Source organism: Prosopis cineraria, unplaced genomic scaffold (genome assembly GCF_029017545.1).
Source record: "Prosopis cineraria cultivar Desert tree isolate PC_DT_omini unplaced genomic scaffold, ASM2901754v1 PC31, whole genome shotgun sequence".
NCBI lineage: Eukaryota > Viridiplantae > Streptophyta > Magnoliopsida > Fabales > Fabaceae > Prosopis > Prosopis cineraria.
The window spans coordinates 95,501-114,298 of NW_026555362.1; the positions used below are offsets into that span (position 1 = coordinate 95,501).

General features: G+C 34.5%; 1 protein-coding gene across 1 annotated transcript; it reads left to right on the forward strand.

Moving 5' to 3' along the window:
• The first annotated feature begins 3,430 nt into the window (after positions 1-3,430).
• Positions 3,431-13,100, forward strand: LOC129294984 (uncharacterized). Its single transcript, XM_054933470.1, has 9 exons — positions 3,431-3,842; positions 4,024-4,140; positions 7,171-7,235; positions 7,518-7,623; positions 8,160-8,231; positions 10,946-11,005; positions 12,336-12,465; positions 12,543-12,736; positions 12,861-13,100. The coding sequence occupies exons 1-9, from the start codon at positions 3,576-3,578 to the stop codon at positions 13,098-13,100; spliced, it is 1,251 nt and encodes a 416-aa protein (XP_054789445.1). The 5' UTR covers positions 3,431-3,575.
• The last annotated feature ends 5,698 nt before the right edge of the window (positions 13,101-18,798 follow it).

The window sequence follows — 18,798 nt, forward strand, 5'->3', positions numbered from 1 at the left end:
AACTCAAAACGAAAAAAGATTTTCCGTTAAGTTATGCTAAACCCCTTTAAATCGAAATATAAACTAATCTATATTGCTAATAGGTTGGTCTCAAAAAGTCTATATTTGCTTGTGGTTAAACCTATGCAAATCAAGACTTTCTCAAGGACACATTTTTGGACTTGCTCAATGAAAAAATATGAGTGCAACTCCAAACTTTGCTCAAGGAAAGTCCATGACATGCTTGAATTAGAGTTGGATTTATACCCAAACAATCTCATGTAAAGTCTCTTGTCAAAATCCGAAATTATGAAATATTTTTTAACATTGATAACAGGTTGTTTTAATTTTCTTTTGATTTGAATATTAATAACCTAAAAACATTGTGCTAACAAAAGTTTAAGATATTAATTACTCATTTAGAAAAACTTTTGAGGCAAAATTGCCTTTTAACCTTAGTCAAAATTTTTAGCTGATGGTTAGTGCTGGTTAAACGTTACTATAGGACAAAATTATGCTATTTTTGTAAATTTTAGAATTAATATCACGCCAATAAAAAATTAAAGATATCTATTACACCTGGCAAAAAAAAATTTAAAGCAAATTTTCCATTTTGCCCTTTAGCCCTAAATAAGTTTCTTAAGCAACAAAAAAATTTGATAAGTTCAATAAATAGTTAAAGCTAAATTACACTCCTCCCTTCAGTCCCCATAAGTTCATTATTATAATTATATTTTAATTTTAGTATTGTTTTATTATTATATCTGAATTATAAAATCTTTATTATTGTTGAGTTTTTAAATAACAATTCCTTATTTATATTTGTATCTATATTCATAATTATAAAATATATTAATTTAATAAAGACAGGAGTGATTATGATTCAATCACTATTTAATCATTAAACTTTAAAGTAGCACTTTAATTCAATACTATAGAGATTTATTTAGAACTTGTATGAATAGGGAGCTAATGAATAATTGTCCCCTAATCAACCCGAAGGATTCTTTATAGGAACAAGAAAGCAATGGTGATGAGAAGTTTTTCAAGCTATATGTTAGTGGCTCCTTACAAAGCAATGATAGCAGTGTTTGTGGTGAAAATTTACATGATAAGAGCAATAATTGGATTTGTGGTTTTAGCTCCAAAATTAATCTTTGTTCCTACCATCGTGGTTGAGCTGATTAGATTCATTAGGGGGGGCGAACATATGTTAACAGAAGGGTATTTACAAGGTTAATTTTTTTTTTGATTGTCTTGAAGCCATTGACCATATTATTAGAGGATGTGATGTCAATTATCCTTTTAGGGACATTATTATTGTCGAGAAAGCTGTTGCAGTAATACTGTGTATGTGTCTCAAAAGAAGAAACCCTACATTGCCCATATAAAGAAAGCTCTTAGTGTATAAATATTAAGGAATGAAACGGGTTTGGAGGAGAAGTGGGCTCATGCACACAAAACAGGCCAACTCAATGCAATCGCAAGTGAAACAACCAATTCGACTCCTGTGCGTGAGTTAAACAGGCATTGGGTTCCTTTTATCAAATTATTTTTGTGAAAAAATAAATAATTATTTATTTAAATGAGCTTATCAGAAAACCTTGTTTTTTGGCTGATTAAAATTTGAATTTGAGCCTCAACTGTTTCTGGCTTTTAAGCAAAGTCTTAAATGGATTTATTAATCAAATTTCATTACTGTTTTGTTACCTTAACGGCTCAATGCTTAATGAAAATAAAATGCTTATATCGAGGATTAGTGATGCTTAATTCGATGATATTGTTCCAACATTTGTCCAGGATTTTGACTTATATATAGGCATACATGCAGACAAAACAAGGTGCCAGGCTCTCAAGTGTTCGAGCCACTTCTTTCCTCCTCTTCCTTGACTGTCCTGTGTTCATCTACCTGAGTTCCTTTCTTGTTTAGTGCTTGTTGTTTTGTTACCTTGCTTGTGCATGACGTGCTTATTTAATTTGGAGAACTGCCGGTCTATCATACCAGTATGTCAGAGTAATTTTTAAGGATAGTGTCATTTGACACAACTCAAACAGCTTTTACTTTCTTATCTGCCGCTAACAGAAGCCCCCTCTTTCTCATATAGGTACAGTCTAATTTTTTTGAAACATGTTTTTAGGGATCATAAGTTGATTATTTAATTAGGTAGTCCTATGAAAGGGAATTTTCGCCTCTTTGATCATCATCTCACAGATGTAGAAGAGGAAAATGGAGGAAGAGGATAGGTAGTCTGTTCGGTTGACTCCGTGTTGGACTTTGTTTCGTTGTTATTAATGTATTTTAGTTTCTATTAAAAAAAAATGCTCGATTTGATTTTTGAAAACGTTTCTTTCTGCACTGTTTGGGCATCGTTTGAAACTCCTTTAAAATTTAGGCCACAACGCACCACTCTTGAAATTCTCTAAACATTATGGGCTTATGGTGTCCAATTACCAATTTAATTCCTCAATTAAAATAATTCCCTAAAAATTTAAATTGAAGAGTAGCTAAAATATATATTTAATTTTTTAATTTAAATATTTGTTTAATTTTCTAACCCTAATATCGTTAGTTTAAAATAATTATTATTTTAAAAAATAAAACTTATTATGTCAAATATTTTTGCAAATATTTAAATATTAGGTAAATGAGTAAATTATTTTTAAACTTTAGATCTAATAACACCATGAATTTTGAGCTTGTTTATCTTATAAATTATTTTTTTAAATTTTAAAAATAATGCAATTCGATCTGCTATTAACAAAATTAATTCTAACCATTATCTGACTAAAAAAATAAAAGGGACCTCAAAAATTATAAAAAAATAAAAAAATTATAATAAAGAACCCTAAATTACATAAAAGAGCTTCAAAAATTATATAAAAGGACAAAAAAAAATCTCTGTTAATTTTTAGATCATTTTCTGGGCAGCTAACTTTTAAAATTAATTTTTATTTACAGCAAAGCCATATTATACATTTTTTAAAAATTAAAAAAAATAATTTGTACAATAAATAAATTTAAGTTTGGTGTTATAATTTGTTAATTTATCCTTAAATGTTCAATCTATAAAGTTAAAGTACTAAATAAGAAGAAAAAATTACACCGAGATCTTTTATAAAAATTTTAATTATTAAAAAATTTCATCAAATATATAAAATATTCTTATGTCTCAATTTTTTATAATTATAATTTGATAAAGATAAACGAAAATAATAATTAGAGTATGGGTTTAATGTCAAATTTTTATTTTTATTTTTACCCAATTATAATCGTACAGGATTTGTGATTTGACAGTAATCATACATTTTTATAAGACTTTGAAATAATTGAAATTCTTATATCGTCTTCTCAGTAATTTTCTCTGAATAAAATTTAATAAAGAAAATCAAATAAAGCTACACACGTGTTGCTTCTAGATCTTGCCAGCACTGGCTTTCCTTACCAGTGCAGGCGTTCCCTTGGCCATCTCTTGCCGGCACTGTCACTGGACTCGCTCTCTACGAGATTGACGTTGTTGTTGCGCAACCGATAGTGGAAGTAGAAACTGTGTTTTTGAAGCCACTGCTATTGGTAGGTTCGACCTTTGCCTGCTCCAATGGCGGCCGTCGATCAATTCGGCAACATGCATGACGTTGCACTTAAACCCAGTTTGCTTCGCACCCTTCTCCAAGATCACGTTCCTGATGAGCATCGCCCATTTTCGAACTCCTCCGAGCTTTCGAAGATTGAGTATATGATCAAAACTCACAGCCTTCTGTCCGAGTCCTTCACCGAATTCATGGCCCCAAAACAAGTTGAAAGCTGGAAATCTGCTGTTGATTCCTGGGTCGACCGCATTTTGACCCTCGTTGCGAACAATATGGTATGTAACCTTATACTCTACTGTCGTAAATACTGATGGCAAATGCAATATAAGGTGGCGCATCGTTGGTATTTACTTATATAGTTGATTAAGTAAGTTAATGATTGGTTTTTATCAGTCGGTGTTAGTTTGTACCTGAAGCATTTCTTTTTTCATTATAAAGTTTTGTTTTCTTTTGTAGCCAGATAAATGTTGGGCAGGAATCTCATTGCTGGGAATTACTTGTCAAGAGTGCAGCTCTAGCCGTTTCCTGACATCCTACTCTGTGTGGTTCCAGAAATTGCTTCCGTTTTTACTGGTGCTGCACTGTTTTTCATGAACGCGGCTTCTTTCCTGCAATCTTTATTGAATATTTCTTCCTTTGGAATGTTTAAGGCAATGGCTTTGTATTTGCTGCTGGTTTGGGAAATAGATAATGTAGACCTGAGTATCATCACCTTGTTGCTTTATCTTTGATACTTAATTGCTTGTGTCAACGGAATTGAAAAATTCACAAATAATACACAAGCCTACTTTTCTGGATTGAGAAGAATGTATATGGATCTTTTCAGTGTCTATGTGTGGCCTCATGCTCTGGTAGGGTTAGTACCTGAAGTTGTCACCTTGATAAGAGTATATTTTAACTAATAAAGTTGTAATCCTATAGATCTACAAAAGCTGTGGCACTCAAACGTGCTGAGGTACTGATACAATCAAGTCAACGTCTTTCGTCTGTTACTTAGAAGGTTGGGAGAATTATGTTGAAGTTGCACACAAGAGAATTAATTACTATAAAATTCATTAACAACCGAATTAAGGAATTAATTCACAACACAAGGAAATTAATTCCTTAGTTCGGTTGTTAATGGATCTTGTAGTAATTAATTCTCTTATATAAGACTTGTATGTAATTCTGCCTAAAAAGTTTAATTGGCAACAATCCAACAACCGGGTGAGATGTGGCCTCTTTATCATATCATATATCTTCTATAACGAGATAAATGTGGGAGTTATCCTGGGATTTTTGGGAATTTTGTTAGGAAGTTGTATAACTAATTGTGAATATTTGAGGGATAGATGCTCAAATAATTATAGCATTAATTATGAGGATTCAGTTTTTGGGTTGTCACCAAAAAAAAAAAAAAAAAAAGATTTGTTGGGTAGGAGCATAATTAGTATAATTGTGGAAAGATTCTTCTACCTTTTTTGGTAGACAGGTCTGTGTATGTAATAGCCCCTTCCATGTATCAGTTGAAGTAACATTTATGCACTTTTATCACATGGCATTAGTGCCTGAGAATAACTTAGCTCATTGTTCCTTCCTTTGAATCATTGTTCAAGTGAGCCTTGATTGGCACTGTATTATTGTCCAATTTTTTCTTGTTGCTGTTGGAATTTTCCTCCACTGCCGTCTGAGTCGACTTTCATTTATGCCCTCTGTTTTCTAAGTTGTCTCTGAATCCATCCTTTTTCATCAGGAGGGAGTTCATTTCATCCTTAATTTCTGATTTCTCCTTGCACTCAATTCTGGTTTGAAAAACACCTTCAACATGTATGGGAGTTTGTCTGATTGCCTTAATTGCTTACAATCAACCTGAATTCGTAATTTTTTTTCTTTTGGTTCTGAAACGGGGAGTTTGGCATTGACATATGTCCATTAGTCGCTTATGTGTACCCAGTCCTAATGTTCCAGTGTCATCATGGTTGTTTTCCGTTCAATAGTTACATTGATGTCACTTTAACTTCTAATTCTACAGTTTGTGAAGGTTCTACTGTGGTGTCTTGTAGTGCCACCAAAGAGCAGTCATTGGAAGTCAAACTGAAGACCTTCCAAAGTTGGATGGCCAAGAGTTCAGTTTCAATTCTGTATGACACAACGAAATCAGGAAAAAATCCAATAGGGATTTAACAAAGAAGAAGTCGAGAGCTTAGAAGCATGTTGGAAATCCTTGAGATTCCTATCGGTAATACATGTGATATTGGTAGTTGTGATCTGGCGCAATTAGTCAAATCTTATAGTTCCCATGGATTTGATATGTCAGATATGCTTTAAGTTCTTGGGTCATTGACCTACGAGCCACTTACCATGTGATCTGCTTTTCTCACCATTTAAATATATATGCTCCATGTAGTGGCGAGAAAAACCAAACCAAAACCCAAGACCAAACCGAGCCATATTTAATTTGGTCTGTTCGATTCAGTTTATTTGGTTTTTGGTTCGGTTCTGGTTATTTTTTATGTGTATTTTGGTTTATTTTGATTTGGTTTTTTAGACAATGAACCTAAAATAATTGAACTGAACTGACACGCACACACACAGCTGCTGTTTAAATCATGTGCTAGTGTTAGACTAAGTTAGTAATCTGGTAAAATAAAAAGGCCAAGTTAGTAACAGGCCCATAGTATATTCCTAAACCCATCTCAATATCTCTGAAATCCTAAAGCCTAAAAAAACAAAAAATGAAGAAGACTAAGTAACATAGGGCCTCCATGTCTGAGCAACAAGAAAACTTATGTTGATAATGGATCTCTTGCCATTGTTGCAAGGCTTGCAGATATCCAAATTATTCCCTCATTAGTTCCTAGAAATGTTCTCCATGTTCCTAAGTTGTCTGCCAATCTTATTCCTATACAAAAACTTAACAAAGACATGAACTGTACCATGATTTTTATCCTCCCCATTGTGCCTTTTAGGACCAGGCTGGCTAAGGAAAACGATGGGCTGTACCATGTTGATGTATCAAGAAATATCCTTTATATATTATTGAAGGAGACAGGTATGCTTGGGTGCAAACCAGCTGAAACTTCTATGTAATCCATTTATAAGTGTAGATCTAAAGGAAGAAATTCCCCCTCTAGATAGACACAAGGACATATTAGAGGCTGGTTGGGAAATTGATCTACTCCTCCCTCTCCAATACTCAATTTGTCAGAGAATCATTCATTCATTTCATTTCCGGATTTCAGACAAGTGTCCATTGATTTTAATACAGTGTGATATTTCTGGTTGATGCATTTTATAATCACTAATAAGCTGAGCTGATTCTTGCTTTAAGATGGTCTAGAGTTAAAGTTGTCTCCTTTCCTACAATGAGAAATTCCATCCTTATATAGTATGCGCTGTGTGAATAGGATTGAAAATGTCAACATAATTTATCTGATCCGATGCTTTTTTCTGTTTTCATCTTGCATTAGGATGTTAGCTGTTTCATCTTTTAGTTTACGCATGTGTATAAGCCCAAACACCGCTTGCTTCCATGCATTTTTTAAGGTCAAGATCTAAATATTTTAAACAGATCTTGTGATTTTTTATTGTGTGACGTGTGCTCTGTTTTTTTAATTAAAGCAGTCACAAGAAAAATCTCATTTTGTGAGGGTGGCTTCTTGTGCTTCAATATCTGATATTTTTGCAAGGTTAGATATTTCTTCTCCTACTCAAAGAAATTTGTTCTTAATTGCTTGCTAAATTTTGGAATCATATATGGTATTTTGTGTCCCCCCCCTTTTTTTAACAGAATAGATTTTGTAATTCTGTGGTTAGTGGGTAAGGTAAAATAAAGCCATGATTTATTGTTATCTGAAAAATATTTCCTTTTTCTTGCTGATGGTCTAAATCAGTTAGTACAACCATCCCTCATCGACTTGTGTCAAACAAGTACTGGAAGCTGCCTCTAATTATTTTCTTTTCAAGGTTAGGCTGAGTGCATTTCCTGATATTAAGAGAGATTGGTCTTCCTGTGCGGGGAAAGTCATTCAGCCAGTCTTGGACCTGTTGAATGATGACAACTCAGAGGCTATCTGGGTAAGTAGCATAACTTTGAAGATTATGGAACACTATATCTTTTTCAAATAATTGAATGAGAAATCCTAGAATTTTGTAGTAATGATTGAGAAATTCTTGTTTTGAAGTGGGTTTGTTCTTAGATTAGTCTTGGGCTTCTAAACGGAGGTAGAAGTATGACTTCTTCTCTTGCTCACACTCACACACACACTGTCCCCCCCCCCCAACAAAAGAAACAACAAGAAGAAGCATTATTCCATTAAGTGAGGTCAGTTATAAGGATCACAGAATGCCAATGTGTTCTATCAAAAACACACACAAACAAAAAAGAAAGTTTTGGTAATTGTCAAAAGATGATTTGCTCTTAAAACTTGGAAGCTGAGGAAGTTAAATGCCTACCGCATGCCCCATGGTTACTAAATGATGACACGCCTTTGAACATAAATGCTTACCTTGTCGCCCATGTTCTTTATGCTTGATTTTGTTTCAGTTTGTACATATCTTCTTTGTTTTCCATTTCTGAGATTAATTTATTATCTGACTTGTGTTGCATGCAGGAGGGTGCGCTTCATTTGTTATGTACCATATTAACTTCTTTCCCATTTTCTATTCAACGTCACTATGACAGTGTATGTTCCTCTTCCCATATGCAACGTTTCTTCCATGATTAATTCGTTTTATGCTATTTAAAGTTTGAAATAATAGAGAATATGGTTTGTGGGTTTATTTTCTACTTAGTTCTTGGACAAGCTTTACTAATTTCTTATGTAAAGAATTCGTTTTAACAAAGAATTCTAACCAAAACAACTTTTGTTTGATAAGATAATCCTAATACCAATATCTCACTCCAAAAGTTTGATAATTGCAAGATTTCATCGGAATTGATGATTCTTTGAACAGAAAAGGCGTACATATGAAGGTAGGGAGAAAGACTCCTGATTCATCCCCCTGACTTAGCTAGTTTAAAATTTAAAATTTAAAATAAAGTATAATTACAATAAATGATGACCAAGAGACAACAAGAAACAAAAGGAAGATAAATCGTGAATGCATACAACAACAACAACAATGGTGATTAGGTCAAGTAGAAATGATTATATCCCTTAAAAAAACCTTATGAATGGAGAAAATCACATCAAAAGAGCTACTCCTATTTAGACCTGATAGTGCTCGAATCTGGATTAGTTGATAGCATCAGATGCCATATGGTTGTCATTAAGAAAAAGAATAACAATATACCTGGAGTGGAGTAGGCATGTGATCTTTGATTTCCCGCTTAAGCTGGATGGTTGATGGCTAACATTCCTAGTTTGCAAATAAACCCTTCCAACATGACCCAAGGCAATGTCTTGTTCTGGGTCTCAAGGCATCAACAACTTGATTCAGGCTGGATGTGTAAGTTAGTTCAAGAATGTGCACATCAAGTTTTTCCTTAATGAAGTGCCGATCAATTTAAATGCCTTTTGTTCTATTATGAAGCACATGATATTTTTGCAATACCAACTAATTGTAGAGATATTACCACAAAATATCTTCTTGGTTTCAGTCATAGGAATTCTGAACTTCTCCACAAGTCCTTTAAACCAACTATTCCTCAAATTTCTTTGCCATTACAGTGGCTTTGGTTTCTCTAGTTTGACATCAGCACTGATGCCCTTTATATATCTTGGTGGATTATGATTGACAACTGGCATGTGGGAACCACTATGCCTGCCTCTAAGACTTGTGGAAACTAACAAACAAGAGAAAGAACACAGTGCTGAAAGTTTCAGTTCAAAGTTCATCTAAGCTGCATCTTCAGTTAAAAGGCTTGGCTCTGAATTGCTTTCAAGGACTGGGTTTGAAGGCGATTGTTCTGCTTTTGACATCACAATCACCAAATCCATAGCCTTTCAAATATCTTTGGTTTGAATTGTCACTATGAATTCCCCGTAAAATCTTCTTATGTCTGGACAGGATTTTGTAGGATCATGCTTAGTTGGTACTCTGTTTGCTATCGTTCTCATTTATTAGCATTTCACGAACTTTGGCAAGAAAATCCTATGCAGAACGGCTTCAACATTCTCAAACCCTTCATATTTTTTTTCTTTATCTTTTCTGTCATTGCTTGAGTTTTCTTTTTGTTGGATTCCATTCTTTTCTTGGATACTAGACTTAACTTCAGGTGACTTCTCTACTTGAACAAACATGATCAGAGGATTTTCCTCTTCTTGATTGTTTGTGGGCAGAGTATCTTGATTGAGGGGGGTCTGTGTTTGTCTTTGAAGCTTCACTTCTAGTCTCTGAAATTTTGCTGCGACTTTCTCCAATTGATCCTAATGTTGGAGGTTGAAAATATATTAGTTAATATAATATTAATTATTTGTACAGAAAAATTGGATTTTAAATAAGATTACAATTATTTTAGTCAACAATAAATTAGGATTATAATTTGTTTTGGAAATCTTGAAACTGGTAAGCCATCTTTTATAGTCATGGGATACTCACCATGCAAAGCAATCTGACTAAACAAAAAGAAATAGAAATATGCACTATAAAAGGAACCAAAATTAAAATGCTTCACTTACAACACAGAACACTGAAAATGTTGCTGGGGAAGCAAAGCAACGATGGAAGGTCTCAGCTACAATTAAGGGCCCTTCATCATTGCTTAGTGACTGATGACTCAACCACCTTTGTTACTATGTCTTCCAGTCATGCTTCTTTCCATCAATGTCTTGAGGATCCTACCTAGATTTTGAATATTGGAGACTGACTTTGCCTTTATGTTGTTGGCTTGAGGATTGGCTAATGAACAAACTGTTATCCCGTTAAGAAAATTGAATTGTTTTGACACGCTAGCATGCTTATGTGTTGAGAGTGCCACACTCTCCCTTATGACTTACTTTGTTTTTTTGTATCTGGTTGATTGTGTATCTAGTGGTATCCAGCTTAAGCTTATCGCTAGATTCTCAGTCCTGATTTGCTTGAGAGAATCTAAGGCATCTCGGTCTTTCTACACCTATGGACTTCTATAGATATAACCTAGTTGCTGGTTGAGAATGAGATGAACCAAAGAATTATTCCCAAGGCTCTCTCTGGTTTTTTCGCTCACAAATCTACACTAGGCCTTCATTCACTATTGTGCTTGTATTAGAATTTTGTGACCAAGTTCACGGTCTCTCTGTCTATGTGCCCTACTTGGTAGATAAATGTAGGCATGCTATGTTTGCACGTTGGAAGTCCTTATTTATATAGATTTCTTTGTGTACTTCATTTGACATAACACCTAGTGAAGCATGATTGTTCATCAAATCCATTGCCAAAATTTTCATGAACTGATTAGTATTATGAATTTATGCAGGTTGAATCTGCCATTGCTTCAAAACTTTTCTCAGGAGGATGTAGTCATAATATGTTGAAGGTAGTGAGCTTTCTTTTTCATGGTTGTTTCACACCAGTAACCTGAATCTGGACTTCTTACTCTACCTGGCTCAGCATTCACAATTCTTTTACTCTAGGAAGGCGGGCATAAGTTGGTGAAAGTAGACTAACTGTTAGAGATGCGGAACTCCAGTATAAGAAATTCCATAGCAGGAAACAACGCCTCCAGTCTCCACCGATCACAATACCATAAATGAATGGCAAGCCTTCATGAAATATGAGATGAAACAAGCAGAAATTACGGTCCTGTCTGGTTATGTTCTAATTTTTTTTTTTTTAAAATCTATTTTGTGAAATAGTTTTTAGAACTGTTTTTCAAAACAAAACAAAATGAAAACTGTTTGATTATGTGAATTTAAAAACAGTTTTAGTTTTTAAAAACCGACTAATAATGATGGTTGTTGGCAGCCAATAGTGGTGACTTATGATAGTAATTAGGCTTGTTGTTATTATGATAGTAATTAGTCAAGCTAACTATAATTTTCAATAATTAAATGTGGTGGATTTTGAAAACAAGAAAAATAAAAAAAAAACAACTTTGAATGTTTTTATTTTTATTGTATTTTTTTTAAAAAGAGAACAGTTTGGGAAACAACTAAATAAAAACACTTAATCAAATGGGTTTTCCAATTTTTTGGTTTTAAAATCAGAAAACAACCAGGCTCTAGGTGGCTGGATTTTTCTTTTCTTTTCTTTTTTTTTCGTGTTTTTGGCTTTGTGAACACAAGGTTAGGATTCAAGATGGGCGTTACCTTTTCTCTGGTTCCATGCAATTTTGCAGCTGAATTATAGATAGTGAATGAGAATGCTTAATCATTTGACAACTGCCGTGATAGTCACCTTCCCTTTGTGTGTATACTTAACAAGATAATTATGAAAACAAAGATAATCCCTCAAAGGGATGACATATATCCTGAACTTAATGGTGAAGAACAACTGCATACCTGCTAGATAATAATAAACTCCGAACTTATGCATATAGGATAAGTGATAATTTTTGAACAATATCTTTAATCCTCTAACACTTCATCTTTAATGCTTACCCTTCAACGATTGATATGCCTTCAACAATAATATTTAGGGTTAGTATTAGTTTCAAGTGAGATTTTGATGGCTTTAGGAATTTCATTAATTGAAACAAATTCGGTAGTTAGGCAGTTTTTTCATTTTCTTTTTTATTTTTTAAAAAAAGCCATACCATTGGATTCTCTTTGTCTAAAGAACTTTGTTCTCTTTTTAGGAGAATTATAAGTAATCAAGTGATCTTATTCTCTTTTTCTAAAGAGCTATGCTTGGTGTAATTCATCCAGAAACTTGCTTATTGCCTAGCATTACTTCCCAAAGTGAGAGGAGACGCAGAAAGCTGGTCTGTTTTGATGCAGAAAATTGTGGTGGTAATAAATGGTCAAATAAACAATGCCTTTCAAGGTCTAGAAGAAGGTTGATGCTAATTTTATCTATTTTGTGGGTACCAATATTAAGAGCAGTAGATGATCATCGTCTTGAATGTGTAGCAGAAACCAAGCAGAATGAGATTATTAGGTTGTTAAGTCTGTCAGGAAAAAATTCTCCACCACGTTTAGGATGCTGTGCATTCGATGGAGAAGCTACTAACAAGGCAACAAAGAGGTCTGAACAATCACTGCTGCCTATTGTCTCTCCTCTTATGCTTTGCTGTTGCAATATGCTTACAGATTCATATTCTTCTAAGGTACTTTTAAATTCATCCGAAAGAACGAACAAGGACCCAATTTATGTTCCAGCAACTGTTAGTAATGTTAATTATAATTCTTCTAGGAGAAGTTTGATGAAAATCGATGTGATTTTATTGCCAGGTTAATGTACCTGTTCGCCTGTTATTGGCTCTTGTTGAAAGAGTACTGATGGTGAATGGCTCCTTGCTACAAACGTCATTGCCATTAATGACTGCTAGGCAACAAGAGAATGTTTGTTCAGAACTTCCAGTTTTGCATTTACATTGCTTGGAATTGCTCATTTCTATTGCAAAGGGCATGGGCAGGTATGGCTGCTTTATATCCTCTGCCTCCAAAGGGAAAAAAAATAGGCAGTGCTAGTACTAGTGATGCAAATTGTATTTAATAAATGTGATATTAATCTATTATATTCTGTGAGTCTGATCTGAGCATCAGAAATTTTTTAACACCTCTATCTTTCCTTTCTTATCCATGTGAGGAAGTTTTATTGAATTGCGATAAGACCAGCCTTGTTATACTGTAGTGAATGCTAGGTTTTAAAAGGACAACAAGAGCATAGAGCTGGAATAGCAGAAATGAGAATGTTGAGATAAATGTGTTGGCATACATGAAAAGATAAAATCCATAATGAGCATATTCAAGAAAAAGTGAGTATGGCATCTATTAAGGGAAAGATAGTAGAAAATTATTTGAGATGCTTTAGACATATGTAAAGAAGGTCGTGGGAGGCATTGGTGAGGAAGGTGGAACACATAGTCTTGAGCTTTTTAAAGAGGGATAGAGGAAGACTAAAGAGAATACTCATGGAAGTTGTTGAATGAGATTTTTTGATCAACAATATTTCCAAAGATTTTGTTGATGATAGAGCACGATTGGGTTGTATAATCCTTGTAGCCGACCTCACCCAATCACATTTTGACTATTTAATACAAACATTACAGTAATCATGCCACAGGAGGCTAAATGGATCACTGAGGAGGGTTTCCTCCATCCAGATCCTGCCTTGTTGAGTCCTATCAACAATCTTCCACTCTACAGTAGAGTTCTTTTAAGCGGGCGGGAAGCATTGATGGAAAATTTGGAAAAATTTAGTATAGGTGTATGAGACTTTAGTTTGATTTATTTAATGTTTTTAGTAATTTATTTTCTGACTTCATTTTGTTTTCTTTATCATACATTCTCTTAAATATGTTTGGGCATCCTAGAAATAGCCGTAGGTTATTCCTCCCTTGCCTTTTTTCTCTCTTCCCCCCTCCCTCAGACTTCCCTTTCTTCCTTTAACTCATTGTTCTTCCATTTCTTCATTCATCTCTATTTCTCCCTCTTTCTCCTTCCCCTTACCCCTTTTCCTTGGTCCTCTACGTCAGCCTTAAACCCCATAAAATCAGCAACCAACAAACTTAAATAGAATGGAGATAACAGGACCAGTAAAAATAAGGTATTAAATAGGGATTCTAGCACTTACCCAGCAAATGCCAACATATCCATCTCAAACCTAAGATGTATGGACATGAAGTGACCTTGTGTGCGTAGCTTATCAACTATTGATTGACTCAGTTTCATAATATGTGGCTTGAATCTTAACGCATGATAGTTAACTCTACATCTCAATCGCTGATACTCAGGATTGTCGATTTCCTCAGCTAAGCGATGTGAAAAGGGAGTAAGATAGATGGCGCCATGTTCCTTCATTTTTGCTAAAGCAACACCAGCAGACCAACTTTTAGGAGCATCTCTTGGGGGCCGAAGCTGAAGTAAAATAATAATTGAAAGTGTTATAGATGAAATCGAAATAATTTCCACCAACTGATCTACAATCGAATCATTATATTCTACCTGAAATGCTTTTATTTTCTTCTTCCTGCCATTTTTGTGAATTTCTGGAATTCTTTCAACAATTCTAACATCAAACCTCAATGTCTTGATGAAGTGCTCAACATCATAGATACCATAAAAACCACTGCATGCAATAAGGAAATCAATTCTATGATTAAAGCTACAGAAAATATAAATAATCTGGTGATGTGGTAGAATAATTCTGAATAAGAGATTTTAGGAGAGTTAAGCGGATAGAGAGAAGAACAGAGGAGAGAGAGAGAGAGATTGAGGGAATTAGAGACAGGAAACAAAACTGAATAACACTCGCTTCATTCATAATCCATAACAAGTAGAATTGCCAAAAGCTATTTATATGAGTACAGGCACGGATCCCCAAGGGCTATATATATAACTAACTAATGTCACTATTATAAAAATAACAATATCCTCCCCTCAAAGAGATCCTTGCCCTCAAGGATCAGTTACAACAAAAAGGGAAACTTTGCTGAAATTGGTACAAAGGCATCCAGGATGCTTCCTCATCCGACAATTGCTTCCACTTAACTTAATTTCAGTGATGATTCTACCCTTCTTGCATCCCACTCTTTTCTCCAAATTTGTTCTGGTTCTATTGTGGCTGAAGAAGACGACTTGTTGTATTCCTTCCTATGGCTCATATCCATTGGTTCTTCTTCATGTTCAAACTATTTCTCATGGCATATTTTACACAGAAGAATTATCTAGCCCTATGGACATTTCATGCCTTTTTGTATCCTTGTTATGACTGTGTATCAATTCTTCCCATCTAAGACTTATTTTCTCCTACTTTTCTCTAATAGCAGCCTATGCCTGTGGTACATCAATGGTGATTTTAGGTTTCTTGTGTGCTATAAAGTTTTAAAGTATTACATTTCACTGATGAAGGCGTTTATTATGTTGCTTCTACCACTGAAGAGCAATTCAACTGTTTTAGCTTACCAGGAACTATAACATTGTCACTCATCCTTCCTCTCCTTTATCCTTTGCTTTATTTTGTTTCAAGAAGGCTGAATTCTACTGATTTGCCATATGTATGTTGCAGTCAACATTGCCACATGCTGCCTCTATGGTTCGCATTATTACATTGTACTTCAAGACGTGTGCATTTCCAGAATTAAGGATTAAGTTCTATTCAATCACAAGGATTCTGCTCATATCCATGGGTGTTGGTGAGTTAAGTTTCTTATCAAAGATGTCACTGTTCTGACTATTGGTGTTAATTTTGTTTGGAAGACTTGAGGTTATTCAAAATTTGTTCATTTGTTTTTACCTTAAATAACAGATTGGTTAAGAAGTCAAAATCTTGCAATAAACATATAATTAAACAAAATATGATTATCAACCACTACATCGCAGCCATTAGAGTAATAAAGAACAAAAAAATGAAGGGCATCAAGTTAGCGAGTATCATTTTACTAATAGTGTAGAGCACAATGGGATGGAGGATAAAGTTGGCATTGCCATTATTTCTGTAGCATGCCTATGTCAACACTACATGTTCGACAATTAGCATAGTTGTGATGCCTATATTCTCAAGTTTTGAGGTTGAAGCATAGCATCCTGCATCTCTTTTTAGTTTTGCAGCATCCTCTGTTCCCTCTAGCACCATCTGCAGCAACTAGCAACCACTCTTTTGTCATCCTCTCTCCATAATTGTTTTTTGCCCAAAAACTAGATGCTCGCTTTCTTCACTCTCTGTCCAGCAAAATCTTCTTTCCTTCATTTTTTGCCTGATCCAGATTCCTTACCCCCCCTTCTCCCTGCCAATCTTCAATATCTCCCATTACTGGCCAGTGCCCATTGGAACTTCCTTTTTGCTTTCGAGATCAGGGTTTACTTGTTATTTCTCACTCCCATCAATCTGCAGTCTTCCTTCATTCTACCATGTACCCATCATGGCCTTCTCAGTTTCTTATCTAAATTCCAAATATCTTCAACCTTGTGGATCAATTATCAGAACAGAAACTTGATTTTATGACTTGGGGATGATCATAAATTGCTGTGATTTTTTTGTCAAAAAAAGGGGAAAAAAAATAAATTGCTGTGATTTGTTTTAAATGTGAGTATAATTTTCGTATGTAATAGTCAGTCTATTAGTATATTGCCATAATGAACTATAAAATATATTTCAGATATTTAATGCGTTAAGGTCTTCATTATCTTAGCTGACACACAAATTTGACATAGCATTTTGAAGCCTTGGTCACTAAAACTGCAACATGCACTATCAAAAACTACAATACAAATCATGCTTCTCTTTTATCAATAAAATGAAAAAAAAAAACTGGATTTCAGAGGTTAAAATTTTGGGAGTGAGAAATAACAAGTAAAATCTGATCTCGAAAGCAAAAAAGAATTTCCAATGGGCATTGGCCAGTAATGGGAGATATTGAAGATTGGTAGGGAGAGGGGGGGGGTTAAGGAATCTGGATCAGGCAAAAAATGAAGGAAAGAAGATTTTGCTTGATAGAGAGTGAAGAAATCGAGCATCTAGTTTTTGGGCAAAAAAATAATTATGGAGAGGATGACAAAAGAGTGGTTGCTAGTTGCTGCAGATGGTGCCAGAGGGAACAGAGGGTGCTGCAAAACTAAAAAGAGATGCAGGATGCTATGCTTCAACCTCAAAACTTGAGAACATAGGCATCACAACTATGCTAATCGTTGAACATGTAGTGTTGACATAGGCATGCTACAGAAATAATGGCAATGCCAACTTATCCTCCATCCCATTGTGCTCTACACTATTAGTAAAATGATACTCGCTAACTTGATGCCCTTCATTTTTTTTTTGTTCTTTATTACTCTAATGGCTGCGATGTAGTGGTTGATAATCTTATTTTTGTTTAGTTATATGTTTATTGCAAGATTTTGACTTCTTAACCAATCAATGGCAGCCAAATTCAAAGTTATCCCTTAGTCTTCCCTTGCAATGAGGTCAATGGATTGAGGAAAATTATGTAGTCAGAATAATTGATTTTTCTGCATCACATTTACTGATTAACTTGTGCAATGGCGAGACTGAGGTTTGTTATGCTAATCTTGAAGAATTTTTGTTATGCTAAATGGTTTACTAATAAATATTCTTGAACAGGAATGGCTTTATGTCTTGCCCAAGAAGTTATCAACAATGCGATTATTGATTTGATTGCCCTTGGGAATAAGAGTGGGGGCACATTAAATGGCTCAAATTCAAATGCTTTTACTGGACCTTTGGTACAGCCAAGTCATAGAAAAAGGAAGTGTAGTAGTACAACTGCCCACTCTTTGAAGCAAAATGAAGGTTTGAGAGTGGAAGCCCCCAATACTACTTTAATGAATCCCATTTCTCTGAGAATAGCTGCACTCGAGGCTTTAGAGGCTCTTATCACTGTGGTATGTATATTCTGTCCTATGGGAATACTATTGTTCCCTCCTTGATCTCTTCTTCCTTAATTGGCTTTTCTAGGTCAAGTATGCAAATATATATACTATATATATATATTAATCTTGATAGCAGTGTTGGGATACCATGACATTGCTATCATTTTTGCTACTTTTTGGAGATTTCTTTTTTATCAATGGTACCTGTTTTTGTCCATGGTCTTCAATCTTTTAAAATTGTCTAGTAACAATATGTGATCTCCAATGAACAAGTAATGCCTTTAGGAGCCTGTCAGGCAAGATTATGGTTTTTAAATCATTTAATCTTCTATACGACACCTTCTCTAATCAATCTTAATTTTTTCTTTTGGCGACATAATCTAATCAGTCTTCTGTAGTCTTTCTCTGGTATTGATTTCTGTTAGACCTATTTAAAACTGGCAGATTTTTGTAATTTAGCACCATAATTGGGCATTTTGAAATCCACTTTTAGCCAGTCATAACTTAAACAAAATCAAATAACAAAAAAAACGAAAATGAGAGGAAGATTATTCTTGTCATGAGGTTAAAATATCCAAGTGATTGTTGAAGATGAAAATGAGAGGAAGATTGTTCTTGGATGGAATGAATGCATGAAACTTTCATAATCTTTTATCAGGCAGGTTCCTTGAAATCTGAACAATGGAGGTCAAAAGTAGATAATCTTTGATAGTCATAGCTGTGGACTCTTTCAAGGAAGGGTGGGTCCGTGAGGAAGTGGCTATGTCACAGAAAACGTTGCATTCTGCAACTTTTGCTGAATTTGCAGCTAGCTGCACTGCGTGCTCTTTTGGCATCATTT